This window comes from Malaclemys terrapin, chromosome 4, assembly GCF_027887155.1.
Source record: "Malaclemys terrapin pileata isolate rMalTer1 chromosome 4, rMalTer1.hap1, whole genome shotgun sequence".
In the NCBI taxonomy this organism is placed as follows: Eukaryota; Metazoa; Chordata; order Testudines; family Emydidae; genus Malaclemys; species Malaclemys terrapin.
Window position 1 is genome coordinate 89,847,847 of NC_071508.1, and position 20,075 is coordinate 89,867,921.

General features: G+C 40.1%; 1 protein-coding gene across 1 annotated transcript; it reads right to left on the reverse strand.

Annotated features, from left to right (window-relative positions):
• Nucleotides 1–607: 607 nt before the first annotated feature.
• Nucleotides 608–7,022, reverse strand: LOC128837427 (photoreceptor outer segment membrane glycoprotein 2). Its single transcript, XM_054028615.1, has 3 exons — nucleotides 6,442–7,022; nucleotides 3,085–3,331; nucleotides 608–874 (listed from the first exon to the last, which is right to left on the reverse strand). The coding sequence occupies exons 1-3, from the start codon at nucleotides 7,020–7,022 to the stop codon at nucleotides 608–610; spliced, it is 1,095 nt and encodes a 364-aa protein (XP_053884590.1).
• Nucleotides 7,023–20,075: the final 13,053 nt, after the last annotated feature.

Sequence of the window (20,075 nt, forward strand, 5' to 3'; positions counted from 1 at the left end):
AATTATATAAAATTAACTTCACTCTACCATTTCAACTTGATTGTAGTTAGCTAATAAATTCCCTTTGAAGCTCAGTAATACTCTGGGAATTTGTCCATGGCGCTAAAATTTAGTAGGTTCACTTGGATTTTATTGTAGCAGCACTTTCACTTGACGATAGTTTGTCATTTCTTTAAGAATGTTATAATTCAAATGTAAAAAGACTGAAATAGTAGCTCCTTTGTAGGTGTCCATTCTGACTCTCCTCTGCTATAAAGTCTTCGCTCTGATTTTCATGTTTTTCAGACCATGCGAGGAATATGTGGGGCAGGGTATGCAGTGAGAGATTGGAGAAAACTTAATCCATGCCATATCATTTTATGCAGTATTAAAAAGCGGGGCTTTCACAAGAGTGAGTAAAGAAGCCAGGGGGACAGGAACTCTGGCCTACAGAAGCTATATCCGGCCCAAGGAGTCTCAGCTTTTGGACTTGCTACCATGCTGTAACTTGTCCAATTACCCAGTTAGTGTTCCCATTTTGTCCCCACCAGTGAAAAATCTGGTGACTTCAGGATTGCAGTTAAGGTATCTCACCATATTTAGGTCTTTAATAAAGCATCTGTCATGTCTAGCTAGCTGTGGGGATGGATTTTGATGGAACATTGTCTGGACCATAGTTTGCAGTTTGAACATCCATATTGGGATCATTCATCTCTGAGACAGTAGAGATCTGATTGGCTTTGCCAAGGTTCTTAATGATGCTAAAGTTGTATTTGGCAGTTTCTACAAAGCTGTTCTCCAGTAACCAGCCGTCTGACTCACACTCTGGATCACCCAATAGGAGAACATTCTTCATTGCCGTTTGCAGGTAACGGACCCCAATAAGTACAGAGATCTGTAAGAAAAGGATAATAGTTAACTATGGAGTGCATATTATAGCCTGAATTCCACTAGTGACAACTGGCTGTGTCCATTAGACATTAGTGTGATTATTAGTATTGGGTAGAACTGTTGAGATCCAGTAATAGATCTAACAAGTCTCCTGAAAGTGTTAGAGAAAATTATACCACAGACAGTTTTATTAGACCTCTGTACTTCAGTTAGAATTCTCAGTACAGCAAAGGATAGTATAGAATTTCTGTTGAGTACTTCAGACAGAAGAGCTACCATTACTTACTGGCACCATTAGGCATGAGGGGTGAAATCCTGGACAAAATTAAGTAAATGCAGTGAGTGGGGTGTGGGCAGTTAGACCTAGTGGTTGGGGCTGAGTCATGCCTAGTGGAAGGCAGGGGAGCAGGGACCTGGAGTAAGGCAAGACAGCAAGAACTGGGAGTGAACAGGCGTCTGGGACAGGAAGACTGGAACCAGGAGCAGGTGGGGAAACAGGAACTGGGATCAGGCAGGAATGCAGGGCTCAGGAGTCAGGTAAGCAGGAGGGGTCCATAGTAGCAGCCAGCCAGGGATTCCTCTAGTTAAGTGGTTCTCAACCTATTTACCATTGTGGGCCTTGGGGGGAAGAGGCGGGGCAGGGGCAGGGCCAGGGCCTCGTATGTCTGGTTTTCAGCAATTAAAAAGGTGGTAATCCTATGATTAGGCCGCAAGTGGATTGCAGGTTGAGAACCACTGCTGACAACTTCCTGTTGTTACTTCCTGGTTTATATAGAGTCCCTCAGCCAATTAGGGGGATGGATGTTCCCCCTCTCAGGAGTTTTGGGGGCAGGGCCCACTATCAACTAATGCTTCACTGGATCTTTCCTAGTTACTCATATGAGCAGCTGGGAGGCAGTTGTGGACTGGGCCCTACCTGGAGACCCATGGGCCTGGGTTTGAGGCCTGTGATCCCTCTCAGTAAATGGGAATTTTGCAATTCGCTTCTATGGAGCCCCAGTTTTATTAATGAGCTTTCATCATTCAGTATTCAGTCATGTACCTACATCTCATTGCAGGAATTGAAAGGGGATAGCCTACAGTGTAGGGTAAAGTCTAATCTTAGGGAAAAAGCTTCCCACTCCCATAGATCAATGATAACCTGGAGGGTAGTTTTCCTGGTGGATTCCTGAGACTGAATTTTTCAAAAGTATCCAAAGGTATATTGGAACTGAGGTGGTGGCTGTTTAAAAGGCAAATGAGCGCTGGTTTGGCAGGAAGAACAGTACTGATAATTTCTGGCACCTTTAAAATGCACAGTGAAATTCTCAGGGCAGATCCTTCCCCAGAACATAAATGCATATTGCATGAATGCATTTCAGTGAAGATGCAAGAAACTGTCCTATCTGAAAATTGTTACTATGTAATGTTTAAAACAAAATGTTTAATGCTTGTACAATAAAGTAACAATCAGAAAAAATCAAACTAGTATTAAAGAGGGATGGAAACTGGTTTTAATCTCTGCCATTGGGCTCCTTTGAATGTGGGTCAAAGCTTCCAGGCAGTTTTCTCTGCAGCCCACAATAGCATGAATGCATTTTTGCAGATGCAAAAACTCTGTCTACATGGTTATTTTGGTTGCAGAGCTGGAGGCTGCAGCTGAATATGTGTTCCATAATGATATTTTCTAGCTGTTCGATAACCCCCAGCAGGGCACTCTGAGATATTGATATTAATCCAAACCTTTATTCATAGATAAAATTAACAGTTTATTTTAGTCTCCCTCTCTTTCCTCAGATTCCTTCTTAAAATTCACTTTTTCAAGCCATTTTTTCTCTTTTCCCATCTATAATCCTTACACCTACCTCACCTAATCTGCTATCCAGTGTCTTATCCTGTTTGTCTCAGATTGTAAACTCTTCAGGGCAAGGAATGTGTCTTAATCTGTTTATACATTTACAATGCTATATACATGATTTCTTGTCGTTATAATTTTCAGTGAGATTTGCTTCTCCTCTTATGGACTTGGAGAAAGCTGCCTGTACTCAAGAAAGTGTTTCTGGAATTGTATTGGAGACATTAGCTGACCAAATCACTGGATGATTGCAGATGTGCCTCTCACGAATTACACTCTAGTCATTCCCATTCCTATTTCCAGAGATCAGGCAGCCTGAAAGTATTCATCTCCAAGTTCTGATATAGGAATCTCTCAGAACCCACCTTCTCAAGCCTTACCTCAAACAACCAGATGATGAGCACTGTGAGCCCAATTGACCTCATGATATCAGTGTAGTAATCCAACAGGGCCTGCCTGCACCCCTTCATCCAGATATTGAGCTCCTCCATCAGAAAATCATAATTATAGTGAGCAGTGTTATTTGTAAGATGGTATTGGATACAAGGCCGTGGTGAATTTGGATTGCAGCAGCTGAAGGGCACTCCATCCACCAAGAACTTCCCATCAACATTACTTTTCAGACGGCTGCAACAAGATGGAAAGTAAAGGCATTATAGAGCTGGTAGCAGCAGCAATAGATACATTGGCAATTTCTGTCGCTGTTGTTTAGAAGCTACATCATAACGCTGGATAGCTGCAGACCTTTCAAAGGTGGAGTAGGGAGAATGAGAATACATTTCCCCAATATGCGATGCTGTTCAATGTGGAAAGGAGAAATTTCTCTTCCGCTAAAGTGTTTCCTCAAGTGTAGCATCAGTTCTATGTTAAATATGACCTCTGATGAGGGACTGTGTCCTGCATTTGCAGGGAGTGGATTCAATGGTGATATGGAGAACAGGACAAGGTATCTTTCTAGACACCTGCACTAAGAATATTAAAAAAGCAAAAACTATAATTTGGTTTTCTTGGTGCAATTCTAGTGCAAGACAGAGTGTTATAATGCTGTGTTTTGCTAGCATCTCTGCTTCTCTAGTGATTTTTGTAACATTAGAATGTCTAAAAAACATCACCTAATACAGGAACAAATGTGGGCCACAGTAACCTTGAGAGATTGTTTATTGACTGTTGAACATTGTATCCATCTGACGTGGCTGGAATGACATGTATTCCATGACCATTTACTATACATGAATGTCCCCTCTCTTTATTTTGCTAGTGGTCCTATTAGAAATACTGAAGTTGCTTTTTAACATCCTGTCAAAATGTTATCCCTCAGTGAGCTACCACCAAATCTCAGGGAGGTTGCCTGCTATATCAACTACAGGACTGAGGTAAGTATGAACTCCTCCATCTTGTAAAGTCTCTACCTTAATTTTGCTCCTCTGATTCTCTGGGTCACTCTACTCCTGCTAATGGGACCAGAATGAAACAGAGATAAAAGAACCTCATCAGTCAAGTGCCTGAAAGTGCATGGAGTATAACTAGTGTAAGTGTCATAGAGCAACAAATTGGCAGGAGAACCAAAGAGACACGGAACTGAGGCCAGGAAAGAAACCATAATGGAGGGGAAAGGAGAGGGTGGACAGATCAAATGGAAAAGGTTCCTATCTTGGCCTGTAGTTCCCCTTTACTCATGATCCTCACTCCCAATGTCCCCCCCACCTCTAAAATGATAGAATAATGGCTCTACATGGTGATGGTTAGCTACATGGTGATGGTTAAAATTCACTCATTTTCTGGGGCCCTGAGCATTCTTTTATTCCTAGCCATCATTTTTTCATTTCCTTGTTGCTCACTCCATTTCTAATATCTGCAACAGAAGGTTCAAAAATCTGCCATAATATTTCCCTCAGTGATGGCAAATAGCAAATTCTGACAAGTAATGTTGGAATTTGCTACTGCTGTACCAATGGCAGAAATGTTATGGGTAAGAAGACTGGGCAATGTGGGGAGATGCTCATTAGAACTTACTACCTTATTTCAGTGTAATCAAATTACATGGGTTGTTGCAGCAGGCATTTTTATGGTGAACAAAAACAGATAGGTAACCCCGTTTACTTTTATACTCCAAGGATGTGCTTGTAACTAACCAAAGCAATCATATGATCTTGTTAGCGCCTTTACCCCCCTTCTACAACTTCCAGCCTTTGTTACCATTTCTTGTCCTAGTGTGGTTTAATTTAGATTGGAGGTTCTTCAGAGCAGGGACATTGTTTTATTTGTCTACACAGTGTATCATTTGCATTAATGGTGCCGTATAAGCAAATATGTTCTTGATGAGATGTGACACAGAACAGTGTTGTTTCTGCAGGACTGACAGGAGTGAAAAAGCAACTCATTTTACTTTTGTCTCGAAAGGTCAGCCGATATTGTTTGGCGTTCCCATGGAGAGCAGATCTCCTGAGTATAACAATTATATCACTTTTCAAAGTAGAACCATGCTTTAAAACACCTCTTCAATCAATCTGCCCTCTCTTGTCAATACTTCCCACATTCTCCTTCTCCTAAGCAGTTATCCTAAGCCTTATTTTATTTACATGATAAACTGCTCTGGGCAGGAAAGGTGTCTTTGTCAGCTGCTTCTTTAACATTCTGATTGTTACTTTTTATGTTAAAAGAAGAATGCAGTAATTCTTTCTTAGATAAGTGAACCACTTAACTCTTCATGCTTTTCATGGGAAACCAGCACCAACACATGCAACTTTTCTCCTGAGATTTCCAGTCTCCCCCTCATCTTTTTATGTAATGTATATGGTGTTTGCAATTTCATTAACTCTCCAGAGTGGAAGCACACTGAGCCTTGAACTTAGAGCTGTAGAGTCATGTATGTGAAGGAAGAGCTTTCAATTTTTTAAAAATGCAATAAATGATGACCAGACAATGTGGTGGCAGCACAATCAATGGTTTTCCTTCACTTCCAGAAAACTGACTAGCAGACTGCTAGGATTTCAGGGTAGCTGACTTGCCACCTTACAGAGGGAGTGAACATTTCAATGCATTGTGTAATATACCAAAAAGTTTTTTTTTTTTTAAAGGCAACTTTTTATCATCCACATAGTTAACACATTTTGTAGATAGAATGATAATTCCAGATTTGACTCTACAGCTCTTATTTAAAGAGAGAAGTCCAGCGGACTTAAGGCTTGCTTCTGCTCCATTTTAAGTCACTGAGAGTTTTGATGGACTTATAATGTGAGCAAGATAGTGCCCTTAAGTGCTACCACACTAAGCTTATGTTCATCCTTGGTCTTAGGGTGACCATGTGGCCTAAACGAAGTGCTATTATTGTAATTATCTACCTGGCTGATACCATCAGATGCATGACACAGATTCTGCATGTGTTATGTTGACATCTCTGTGCTGATCTGATCACAGAAGTACTTTCTTTCCTTGAGATAGACATACCACCAGAATTGATCAATGTGATCTTTGGAAGAACTCTTCTTTCCCTCACCCCCAAAATGTCCTAATCCTAACTACTGAAGTTTGATCTTCAAATGCAGGTGCAACAACCAGCTTTGCCCTGCTTTCCCCACCCTTCAGTGCTTATCCTCATATATTGACTCTCTAATGTGCCTCTACCTTTTGCTCAATACAAATTCTTTTTGAATGAGGTGGGTTTTTTTCGGGGGGGAGAGGAAGAAGGGGAGATTTATTCCTTCTCTAACTTTCTATCATGACCAATGAATACTTACTCCAAAACCTCTTTGGAGGCCATATTCAGATAACGAACGGATATCCACTGAATTTCAAACCAGTCTCTGAAGCCATTGTTTCCACAGCACTGGAATCCAATTTGTAATAGGTCTATGGTTTTCTTTAAGAAGCACCGTCCAGGGATGTCTGTGTCCTTGTAGAACTTAATAGCATCTCTCAATCCCAGATAAAGAGACTCCTCCAGCTCATTCCTCATGGTGTAGCACATGAGAGCACCGACCAGGATGCAGAAGGTGAAGCAGAAGGTGCACACAATGTAAGGAAGCATGACTAGCCTCCATCGAGAGAACTTGGTGGTGTCTGAACAGTCATAGCAGATTTTGCCACCAAGGAAGTTGATAATGCAAGCTATGACCCCTACTGAGATGAGCATGTTGGGAACAGAGTTAATCTCCCCTTTTGCCATCACCTCACTGCGCTTCTTGATCTCTATTTTCAGAAAGAGACCCAGGCTGAAGAGAATGACACCAGTCGCTACAGAAACCCAGTTGAGGATCCACAGGATCTGAGCCAATTTGTCTCTCTTAGTTTTTGTGAATTTTACTTTAAGGACTGCCATGGTCAGATCAGCATTGGAAAAAGAAACGTAGGTCAGGGGAAGCTCATAAGCAGATTAATAGCATGTATCTAGAGTGACGAAGGCATGCTGTAGAAGCCTGTGAAGGAAAGGAAGAGAGATTACTGTCTGTCCTTCATTGTATATTTATATAACATGTGCAGGGAACTTTCTATACACTCTGAAGCTGTATTGAAGATCTGCCAGGAGCACCCCAGCTCCTGCTTGAATTTTCTCCAGGAAGGAGGAATTTAGAAAGATATAATTCTAGGGAGAGATTGGAAACACTTAAAACAAAAAACACAGTATACCAACAAGGGTGGTTTTAGGATTTTCACTGATGGGGGAGTGCTCACTTAATGTAGTGAAAATATTATTTTGTATGCCCAGACCAGGAATACTGTGGTCAGTTCTGGTCACCCTGTCTAAATGAGGCTAGAACAGAAACAGAAGGGGTTTAAAGCCCAGCAACAAAGATAACTTCAGTGCAGTTATACAAGGAATGAACTTGCTCCGTTTTGTTAAAATACTATTTACACTGATGTTTTTCTAAGACCAAACTTCTCCAACTTTTTGGAATATCTAAAAATACATTTTATTTTTATAGTGTGAAAAGCTGAATGAATTCCTCATGAAAGATGATAAACTCCTCTCCCCCACAATTTTTTTTAGTAACTTGATCTGACATAAAAACCATTTCCAGCGGCTGAAAAAAAAGTCACCCCAGAAAGAATAAACAAATTCTCACAAACTAAAAATGAAACTAAATCATCTAAGATGCTCTAGTCTTTTATCTGTCTGACTGCCTTTTCTTTGCATTTAAAGGTAATTATTAAAACTGAGTGTTTGGAACAGTGCAATATATTAGTTGTCTATCATGTCTTCTCACAACCACCATACTGTCCTTTCCCTAGACATTTTTTTAAATGAGTCCCCCACCTTCCTGTCAAAGCCCTAAAAATCCATCCCAATTTTACTTAACACCCCTGCCACCTTCACAGCCCTTGAGAAGGGCTTCCATCTTTCTGGCAAAAGAAGACTGGAAAAGTCTGTCTTCAGAGGCTACCCATATCTTAGTCACAGAGGTTCCTGTTTTGATCAACGTAAGGAGCTCACTAGCTACTTGATACCCTATCATTTGCCTATACCACTTTCTTACTTTTGATATATTCTTTTCCCTTTCTTTTTTAACCTTCATTGTCCTCTTTAAATTGGATATACGTTGAATTATCTTTTGGTTGAAATCTAAGGTCCTAATCACTTATCATCAAATATTCCATTATATTTTCTCCAAGAGCAGGGTTTTTATAACCCCAGTGTCATGGCCAGATTTAAACTAAGGTAATTATATTCCTCCTATCTCACCTCCCCCTATAGATTCATTTAGATAAAGAATTCTTCATTTCCCTTCCCAGGCTGTTGTATAGTGGTGGTGTTAAAAAGTTGCAGTGCTTTGGGAGCAGGTTGACTGAAGTGGAGCCTGGATCCTCCATGGATTCAGCACCTTGACCCGAATTCTAGGATCTTTGCCTACTTCCCCCCATCTCTTTCTTTCTCTTGCCTCCCAGTTCCCTACCTTGTGTAATAATTTTCCTTTTCCTCTTTCCTGTCTATCTTGCTGGTTTGCCACTCTTTTGAATGAACTCCTGGTAGTGTGGGAATTGCTTAGAGCTGGACAGGCTCACAGCTGATGCCAGCCTCCTGTTCTCTGGCAGGTGTGGGCCCTCTTCCACAGCTGCTGCCACCTGCTGGGGGTTCCTGGAGGAGTTTCCACACTGGTTACAACTGCTTCAATCTACTGGAGATTCCTTGGTCCTATCTGTCATGATGCCTCCAGAGCTTTTGAACTCAGTGCTACAAAGTATCAGTATCTGATCCAATTTAAGGTCTTCCCCTTCAAAGTCCTCAATTTCTTAGGGCTAGAATGTGTCTTCCTCTGCACCTCTCTCATAACATTATTTTCAACAGGTATAACTTAAGCTGATGGTGCCTAGGGACAAAGGTTGCTGGAGATGAAAACAAGGGTTTCTTCATGGGGGGGGGGTGGCTGTGGAACTATGCTGAAACAGGTTAAAATCAGCTCCTGTTTTACCTCCTTTAGAGCACAAGACTCAACTGTTTGCAATAGGCTTTCCTCTGCAGAGGTGATGACATTGAACACTCTTTTCCTCCCCTCCTGCAAAACATTCCCCCCTGAGGCCTGGTCTACACACAGTTTTTGAACTGATTTAACTAGGGATGAGATTTTTATAGTGATATGGTTAAATTGGTGCAGCCCCAAATGTGGATGCAGTTATACAAGTATAAAGATGTTTATCCTGGTATTGATTAATCCCATACATTTATAGGAATAAGATATGCTGGTGCAAACATTTTTATGCAGATATAACTGCATCCACATGAGGGGCTTGTATTGCTTTAACTATACCTATTTGAAACCAATACAGTTACAGTAGTACAAAAAACATGTGCAGGCAAGCCCTAAGGAACTGACAACCCACAGAACTAGAACTCCATAGAGTAGAGAACATAGATGTCTTGAAGCTTAAAAGACATGTATTTAGTACCTAGACACCATTGTGATTGGTGCATTATAAATACATATGTATCGGTTAAAAAGAACATAATGGGAACAAACTAATCATTGATGATATTCAGTTGACTTCAGTTGCACATGTGAGAAGAGAGCAGTTCTATTTGCACATCCGTGGAGTGGGTTGCTTTGTTTGTATTTGGATGTGGGTGTGTGTCCTCATGATCTTGAATACTAGCGTGATGCCTTAATGTGTATGAGACCAAATTAATTCCTGGTGCAACTCTATTAAGTTACACTAGGGATGAATTTGGTCCCAGGATTACACATGTCTGTAATTTTCCTAAAATGTTAATGGCTTGATTTTTAGAGGTGATGTCAAATGGAGTTGTACCTGCTCAGCATCTCTGAAATTCAGGTCCTAATTTTAATACTCATGAAGGGTGGCAAATTTTGACAAGCCTGGAGATTAAAGCTGTTTGTCCACAAAACAGCTCTCCAAGGAGCAGCAGGAGAGTATGCTTCCCTCACGCCATTCTTCAACAATGTGCCTCAACACTGTTCTGACAGGACCATCTTTACAGGTGAGCAGATAGTTTAGCCTATGTATAAGCTGAGTACTGGGACTCTCTACTGAGCCTGATGACAGTATCTTTGACTGTTTCACCAATTAAGCTGTTCATGACCTGAACCTAAATAGCTGTATGCAGCTGTTGCAAATGGGTTTAGCTCGCAGTGATACTCAGATCTCTTCACCGCTGACATGCAGTGCACATTCAGGAGCCAGGCTATTTTAATGCATCGCCATAGTTTCTATGAAATGTGAGGAGGCACTTACATCAGGCCACACAGGTGCCTCTTTGCTGGCGGTATGTAGTGTATGTCTGCAGCACTGCATAGACAACTTAAAAAATCTTTCTTTAATATCTGAGCAAAATTTGCAATCTAAACTTTAAAATTTGTATTCCATCTTTCCCTTCACCTTTATCCACTTGAGTTGAGATGCATGGCTCAGGGTGAAATAATTGAACCAAAGTAAGTGCATGTATTATACTTCACCAGTCATAGATGAATTCTGGCTGAAATTCACTGCAGTGCAGGGGGACCACTATATGCCCTGTGTAATGGGGTGACTTTAATCTTATATAGCTACTGACACATCACTTAATTCCTTGTTTTTTTCATCCCTTGAGGTTGTTTATAATAATTCAATGAAATTTTCATATTAAGGAGTGACTCCACTAGGCAACCCCCCCTCAAGTAACTATCTCCCTATAAACTATCCCCAATATTTCTATTTGATTTTAGTTGAAGCGTTCGATTCACTGTATATTTCCACTTGCATCTGCCAGGGAAACCCATGCTGCAGACTCCTAGTAACAGAATGTCTGCCTGGAATGAGGGCTCCAGTGCAAGCTATACTACTCTGGGAAAGACCCCGTGGAAGAGTGCAGTGGGTTCTGTGTGACTTCTCCTGTTCTCCACAAGTGTTGTCAAATCTGTGGTGTTTCACTACAGATCTTGTGGATATTCCTGGGTGTGTGGCAGCTCTGGCTTCACCTACTCTGGAGTTGGGGGACAACCCTCCCATCCATACCTGATAGACTGATCTGCAGGAAACTTCAAACTGAAAGTCAGAATTTCCTAGACCCTTTGTGGGTATTTCCCATATAGGAACAATTTGTTCCTATGCTAGTCATTTATTAAATTCCTTAGGGGGTTAAATTTTTAAACCAGGTGATGCTTTCCTAGCATTCCTCTCCACTGTAATAATTTGTGTAAACATATATTTTATTGTTATACTTCCACTAACAGTTCAATTAAATGGTGTATGCAGGCATCTAGCTCAAAATGGAATACAGCATTAATAGTGCCCCATGGTAGCCTTACTTAATGCATAACAGTGAAAGACTCATTCTCCAGCATACAAATGTAAGTGCAGTTATGGTGTAAAAAATTACTGCAAAAATTATATTGTCTTACACTTCACCATCAGTTCCTATGTGTTTTCAAGTTACATTTGCAAATTTTACTGCTATAAATCAGCTTTTATTCCTTTTAGCTGTTCAGAGCCCACACAACTGTCTGTCTAGACTATGGAAATACACATCACCACTGATTCCCTTCCAAAATTATAAATGTGTAGACAAAGATTTCTTTCTTTCTCCCAGTTATGGGAGAGCATTCTGGGTTCTGTTCACTGAGAAATATTTCTCTTCCAACAGCTGACATTCAATAAACATGGAATCCCCATGATACCATTGTCACATTTTCCCTATTTTGACTAAAACTACCTTTAAAAATGGGGCCTTCTGCAGTGCATTGCGCCTTCATTTCGGGATATCCACTATATACTACTTGTGCTATGTCAAACTACAGGCACTAATTGTTTAGTTTTAATTTATTTATGGAATGGAAATCAACATAGGAAAATTGCCTCAAAGTTATGTTACAAACTAGCTATGTCTTATCTCACAAGCTTCACTCAAACCTGCCTCTTTAGTAACACATGCCTTCTAGGTTATAGCCCACAAAAGCTTATGCCCAAATAAATGTGTTAGTCTCTAAGGTGCCACAAGAACTCCTCATTTTTTTCTTATTTATTGTACAACTGTTGCAAAGGAAACCACTAACCTGTTTCAGATAATTGGAGACCATCTCAAAACTGGCACCTTCCTGATAAAGGGTAACCAGGTATAGGGGGTCACTGGATCAGGCATCCTGAGGAAGAGTCAGCCACCAATATCCAAGCATCTAAAATCTTTACACAACACTTACCCAGGGAGAAGGGGAAAGACTTAAACTCTCCTGCCCATACTAATCCCTGCTGCATTTCTAATCATGGCTCAGAGATTTATTGCAGGGTTCTTATGCCACCAGGTTAAATCCTGCAAAACAGGCCACTTAACCAAATGTAATCTCAGACCTCTGTGACATACTGTACTTACGGCAGCTTCTTTTATCAGCCACCTATAGGCCTGGGGCAGTAAGCAATTAATATTGCCCCTACATAAAGTACCCTGATTCAGTCACCATCTCTTAAACCACTCTTACACACACATTCTCTCTCTTGAATATAAATATGCCCCAAAGCTAAAAGGCTAGAGTAATGAAAGTCTCAGCTCTTTCTAGAATGGAAAGTCAGCTCAGGCCTTCCTCATTTATGTGAATTCTAATGTTGCTTACCCATAGTTCCACGTGTGGTATTTTGTTGCTTTAGTTGGAATTTGTCTGAGTATGTAAAAATTGTTACTGTAACTGTAAACATGAAGAGCATAGGAATTGTACAGGACATACCCTGGGGTGAGTGGTTCACCCTGACTGAACAAGTAATGGATGCTGGTTTGGGAATGGTATTCAGATTCAACAGGAATATGATAGAGGGTTTTGTCCCAGAGACAGGGAGCAGTATACCAGACAGCAGGGACTCTGTCTAAGAATCCTGTTTTGTTCTGGGTTCTCCATGTGGAGCTTTAGAACCCTGCATGGAGTGATTCAGTGAGATTGTACCAGATGCAACCATGCTGAGCTTTCAACGCTGGTGGCAGAGAACTAACTTCACAGCAAGGCTTGACCAGACTAATGGAGGTGATGCAGAGCTGACTTTACAGTGAAGCCTGACTGGACTGGTGGCAGCAACAGCACCAGATCAGATGTCACAGAAGTAGACCATAGCTGCATGTTAGACTGGGACCTGCAGACTTCTCTGGGCTGGAACAGACCAGTAGAGAAGACAATTCCGATGACTCCTCCCTGACTACCACCATGTCTATTTGGATCCGTGGGTGAAGATTACTATTGTGGTAAAGAGTTCTGGAGTACCACAAGCCAGACAATTCATACTTGAAACTCTGGTGTTGAGCATACTCCTGATATACTGGCTGAGTTTTCCTCCTATTCTTGTATGTAAATATATATGTGATTGTTGTGTTTATCATCTTTTTTTTCCTTTTTCCCCAAACAAGAAGTATTTATAGTTCCATATCCCTGAGGACTTGAGAGTGGTTGTGAATGGGGAAGAACTACCTAGAAAGGTGACCAGGGAGTTTACCCAAAGACAGAAATAAGTGTTCAGCTGTGGGTTGAGACTTGAAGCCATTGTTTTATTTATTTTAGAAAAGGATCCCTGGGCAGTTAAACCTGGCCTTTTTTCTCCCATTGACACCTGTCAAAAGGGTTACACAGATAATGTCCATACAAAACATTTCTCTCACTTAAAGATAAGCTTGTTCAAGTGTGTTTCTGCACAGAGCAAACACTAACAGCCAGGAACCATAAGTTAACACAAAAGTTACATCCAACATATACAAATCTCCCAGCATTCATGATACAGCTATCATGGCATTCATCACACCAATGCACTAAGACCATCTGTAAAATATTCAATTCAAAAGTGTTACCATCCTCAGTGCATTCATCAAAGAACTGCAATGCACAACATCGAGAGAAACTGAAGCACAGAAAGGATGAGGACAAAAAATGTTAAATTAGCCACTAATTTTGGGTGCTTGCCCCCTAAGCCCCTAAGACCCATCTTTTAAAGGTGCTGAGCAGCTGCAGCTCCTGTTTATTTTGATTTGTGTTGCAGGTGCTCAGCACCTCTGATAAATGAAGGTGGCTTGATTAACTGCATAAGCACCTAAGCTTGAAAATTTTGTCCTATGACTTTATAGCACCATGTGCATTTACATTATGTCCATTTGTATTAGTAATATAGAGTAGAGAGCTGAAGCCAAGGTTATCTATAGTTACAGCAAGGAATTGATCCCGGTTCCAGTCTGGCTCTGCAACTGTCCAACTATGTGATGCTGGGCAAGTTACTTAGGCCCAAATTTTCATAAATGGCCTCTAATTTTGGGGTGCACCTATTTATACACCATGGGCCTGACTTTCATAAATACTGAGTACCCAGAACTCCAGTTGCAGTTGATAAAAGCTGGAGATGTTCATCTTCTCTGAAAATCAGCCCCTGTTGTCTCAGGGTAGACACTCAAAATCTGAAGCAAAGAAAATTATGGAATTTAAATGTAACTTTCTTGCACTTCTGTAAAATGATACATCCCTGTCTCACAAGGGGAAATTGTGTTATTCTAGCTCTCCCTTCCTACTACTGCCTCCTTACTGCTCACTGTATCCAAAGTGTCTTGGACTGGAAAAGTTGTTCCCTGGTTATTTCTTTTCTGGAGCTTACCTCTTCCTAGCTAACCCCTACCCTATTAGAGTTGCCAGCCCTCCAGGATTGTCCTGGAGTCTCCAGAATTAAAGATTAATCTTTAATTAAAGATTATGTCATATGATGAGATCTCCCGGAATTCATCCAACCAAAGTTGGCAACCCTATACCTTATGCCACTGAGTTAAGGTGATGTCCTCTACAGAGTCCATTTATATAGTTAATGTGGTAGAGTAAGATGTTGTTAAGAAGTTTGATAACTGTATTAATAAGAATTTAGGGTTTCCAGAATGCTTTGGAAGTGCTCAGCTGAAATCAGGAGCATAGCCAAGACCTAGAGCCTTTCAAACAAGTCTGAGATTACTCTAGTGTTTGCTGCAAAGAGGCATAATCCAAATGTGTCAGAAAGGGGGAGAGGTCAGCCCCAGAAAACAAATCATCAAATAATAAATTTTGAATCATCCAGTTTGGAGAGCTGCCAAAGTTCTAAATTATTATTTGTAAAACTTCCTTCACTTCCTAGGATCTCAATGTACTCTACAAACATTAATGAATGATGTTTCTCCCACCCCTGTGAGAAAGTTAAGTAGTTCTTCAGTTTTACAGATAGCCTCTCTGTGCCTCAAGTTACTGTAACTGATTTGTCCAATGTAGCATGGATTCCATACTAGAGCTTGGTATAGATCCTTAAAGTCCTGACCCCCAGTTCCCTGCACTAGTAATTAGAGATTTCCTCAGAGATGGGAGATCATTGTTAGGTTCTACTGTAATGTAAAAGAAACTGACTTATCAGAATCAAGACCTCATTGTGCTAGGCATTGTACATAATCACAGTGCCTGAAAAACTTGCATAAATAGTACTGTCAATGCCAGCATTAATTTACTTAGGAAAATCTTCATGTTTCTTGGAGGATGATGCCATAGAGAGAGATTCTTTTCAACGTTTCATCCCCAGTACAGCCAAGATAATATTTTAACCAATTTTTATGCTAAAAATTTACACTATCCCCATCCAAAATATCTGCAGAGCCCAGCTACAATAGGAGTGGATTTTCCATGCCTTTCATCCCCTCCAGGGGGAATATCTAGGGATGATATGGCCTCAAATGCCTTGTGCTAACAGAACAAGGCATCTTCCATTTTGCTTTGAAATGTAAACCTGGTGCTTGTCTGCACTGAAGGATAGGGTCCAGCCGGTGGCAGTGTTGGTGCATGTACCAGCCTATGGACTGTACTATAGGAAAACTGCATTTGCTAGTTTCAGAGAATAGAGTAGAATCCACCCAAGTGGATGCTTAAGGAAGCACCAATTCAAGAAATAACATAAATCCAACCTTGTTGCTGTTAGAGGCCAAGGATATTGGCTTTTTACTCCCTGGTTTCATAGCTAGTGATGGGTTCAAGCTACAAAGTGAAGATCCAAAGCAGGGAGCATTCAGATCTAGGATTTGGGATCAGGAGCAAACCTGATTATACCTAGGCTTGGCAGAATTTGATTTTTTTTAAATATAATTTTGACAGATATCAATGTTTATTTTAAAGATATTTTTTATTTTTAATCCATTTAAATTTTCACAATTGTGCAAAATTATGGGTTTAAGCACCCCCCCCCCCCCCAATTTTTATCAATTTTAATTTTCACAGTTGTAGGAACTTATGGGGGAGGGTCAGATAGTGGAGGTCAGACAATAATTATTTAATGACAGTAGGTGGTAAGATTAAAATAGTAAAAGCTTCATAACCATTAAAACACAAATTGTCAACATCACATGTTGGAATATACAGAGTACATAATCTTAAATCAAACTCGAAGTTCTCAAGCACATTTTTCTTACCTGGCTGATCTGTAAATTTTGCTGATTATCAATGGAAAAAATCGTTTTGTGTATGTATTGTGAAATGGATGTTTATCAATAAAAAGCTAATCCTTCCAAGCCTAGGTATACCTGATGCAGTTTAGTAACATGCTTGCTGGGAGCATCTGTATGCCAGGAACATAATATGCTAGAATAGCACTTTGGGACGCAGCAGGAGCACTTGTATGTAAGTGTCTACCATCTAGTGCTGGCGGCCTGGATAGAGGATAAGTGTAGTACTGCTACTGAATGCTAATGGTGATAGCTCTGCTGATAGAACAGTGGCTTTGCGATCTCAATGAAAAATATTTATCATTTTTCAACAAAGTTAACAAAAATATATTACTTAGCTGCTTAGCACTGATAAAGACATGTAGTGACATGTGAGTCGTGTATGTATTAACCCAATTAACCATATGCATGTGAAAATGGTTTATGCTGCAAAAATACACAAGAAATCTGTTTCCAGAAGCAAATATTTTACTATTACATTTTGATAGCTTTTTTTTTTAATGTCATGTGAATTTTTGTGACTGGTGAAAGGTGCTAGAATGACTGATCTGGAGCCTGAAGCCACAGAGCAGGTAAAATACAAATAGGTGCCATGCAACTTTCCTCCAACATGCCTCAGCCTCGTGGGAGAAGAATCTATCTCTAGGAAAAGATTCTTTTTTTGGGGCGGGGGAGAGTTAGGACTTCATGATCCATTAATTCCTTGGCTTCTTTGCTTAGATTGTCAACAAAAGTTTGTATGCTAATTATGGTGGTGGTATTTTGATGAGGACACGTGTCTACTGTTCTTAGACCATCAAACTTTGCTAAAGTTTTCCAAGGAAATGCAGAGAGAGAGGGAAACAGAGGTAACGCTAAAAGTCAAAGGTAACGAGCGTGGGGATGGTGGAAATTAAAAAAAAAAACACCTAATTTATGTGCTAGAATGCTGCAAGGCAGATTGCAAACAAGGTCATTTATAACTTATTTATATCACAGTAGTGCTGAGAGGCTCAAATCATGATTGAGGCCCCCAAGTTCTATACAGATGGAGTAAGAGACAATCCCTTGCCCCAAAGACCTTCTAGTCTAAACAGAAGAGATGGACAAAAGGAGGGAGAAAGGAAGTCGTTATTGTCCCCATTTTATAAATGGGTAATTGAAGCCTAGAACAAGCTTGCACCAGAAGTTTGTGTCAGAGCTGGGAATTGAAACCATATTTTAGATTTGTTAGCAGACTAAAACTTGCGGGTCAGGTCCGGCTCTCTTCTATAGCAATTGCCCACTCCTGTGGCACTGGACCCAACCATGCCAAGCAATAGCCTTGCTCTTCGCCCTCATGTTCTACAGTCAGGAAAACATCACAGGCCAATAATCAAGAAGCCTGTTTTAAATGGAATTGTAACCTCATTCTCAGGGCTCTCAGGAAGCCTCCTTTTAAATAACCAAGGCAAGTTCCTTATGTTACTTTTCCTTTTAAGGTTACCTTCCTCAATGCTACACCTCATAAGGTCAGTCAGTTAGGAGCCCTATACTATCAAGGAACCATTTTTCCTCTGACAAAGTTATCCTCAGAACTTCTCCTGAATTTCTTCTCAAGGTCAACTCACCCTTCCACATTAATCAAGACATTTTCCTTTCGTCATTTCGTCGCAAACCTTCTCCTAAGGTTTGTTCATCGCTCCTTAAATATTATGTGAACCATAAAATATTACTCAGATAGGGCATTCTGTTTCAGAAAATCTGAGGCAGTCTTTTGTAGCTGTATCCTTCAAAAAGAAAGTCACGTGGTCCCAAGGCTGTCAGCTCCATGTGTGTTTGGAGAAGCCAAGTATCCATAAATTTCCTCTGAAAGAGATCTATGTGCCATTGCTAGTTTAATGGCAACCTCATAGGCCGAGAGAAGTGTGTCATCTTATGAGAAGCTGTGACTTGGGTACCTCTCCATACTTCTATTAAACAACATAAAGCAGATACACAATATTCAGCTGGGGCTTCCTTTGATCACTGGATTTTGCAGGATGTCCATCCTGTAAAATTTTCTCTTCTGTTCTTCACTTAAAGCATTCCTCCTGCCTCCTTACTTTTTTAAAATGACCTGCTACTTCCAACAAATTATAAGACTGGCAGATGTTCGTTTGCTGGGTAGTGAGATGATTTTATCTTAATTCTAAATTTGTCTTCTCTTGGGAATTAACATGCATCAATTCTGTGCATTTCTGCCTTATTCTTGATCGTTTCTCTTTTGTTTCTCCTTGCTTTAAATTTTTCCCTGAGGCTGTGCTTGCCACATACAGGGCCAGTGATTGAGCATAAACATATTCACATAAGTTTGTCAGCAGTTACAAGATTGGTAGATACTCTATCCAAAAACAAGACATATTTGGACACAAGACAAAATTATTTCACTCAACAAATTACGGCTGAGATATGGGTTCCCCTTTGAAATTATCCACCCATAGAGTCGTAAACAAACTTGAAGAACTTCTGAATCCTAATCAAATAAAAAATAGTAGCTAGCTTGCCAAAGAGAAATTCCATTAAAACTACTTGACAATAGTGTATTTTTTCAGAATGGATTATTTGCTTCCATACACTAATTCATTTTACGAAAGGTAAATTTAGCTCCTCAGCTAGTATATTTCAAGAGTTTCTACACATTGTTAATCAGTTGCTGAGTTTCTCCCCATGGGTAGATGTGTGTGCATGTTTGTATATAGGCATGCCTGTAATTTTTAAGGCTTAGATAGTGATATGCAATCCTTTAGGATATACGTATTCTATAAATTCCATGCAGAAAAATACTAGTGAAAATAATCTCCTCTTCTTCCACTGTTCCCATTAACAAGAGTTGCCCATGGAAATCCAGGAAATTATATTTATCATCCCATGTTTGTCCATATAAATCCAATAAAGCAGCAGTTGAAAACCTTCAGTGGGTTGTGTTCAACCTATAGAGAACCCAAGAGTTTTCTATTCTATTCTATCAAATCAGAAGAATCCTGTTTGGGGTTTGGCCAGCAGATGACTCCGCTCTGAAATTCTGAAAAGAAGAGAAAGAAATGATAAAAGTTTGTGTCCATTCTTCCCTTAAGATTGTGCCAAAGATTTTGTTTGCACTGTTTAAATTAAGATAAAAAGATAACATACATACTCTTAAAAAGAACAGGAATACTTGTGGCACCTTAGAGACTAACAAATTGATTAGAGCATAAGCTTTCGTGGACTACAGCCCACTTCTTCGGATGCATACAGAGTGCATACATACTCTTTGCACTTAAATAAAAGAATGTGGTATTGTCTAGTGGTTATAGTACAGGACTGATTGTTGGCAGTGCTGGATTCTATTTCTGACTCTTCCACTGACTTGATATGACAGTCGCTTCACCCCTGATTCAGTTTCCTCTCCTGTAAAATGGGATTACTGCTACTTACATTTGTAAAGCTTTTGGGGATCCTTGGCTGGGAGACTTGTTATTAAATAAAATAAGTAACTTACAATTG

What these genes read in the sequence shown, in the direction of transcription:
- LOC128837427 (XM_054028615.1), bottom strand. Translation starts at nt 7,022, where the DNA reads ATGGCAGTCCTTAAAGTAAAATTCACAAAAACTAAGAGAGACAAATTG. An exon ending in GCCTCCAAAGAGGTTTTGGA is followed by an intron (nt 3,332 to 6,441) that starts GTAAGTATTCAT and finishes ATCTTGTTGCAG; the next exon opens with CCGTCTGAAAAGTAATGTTG. An exon ending in TCATCATCTGGTTGTTTGAG is followed by an intron (nt 875 to 3,084) that starts GTAAGGCTTGAG and finishes CTTTTCTTACAG; the next exon opens with ATCTCTGTACTTATTGGGGT.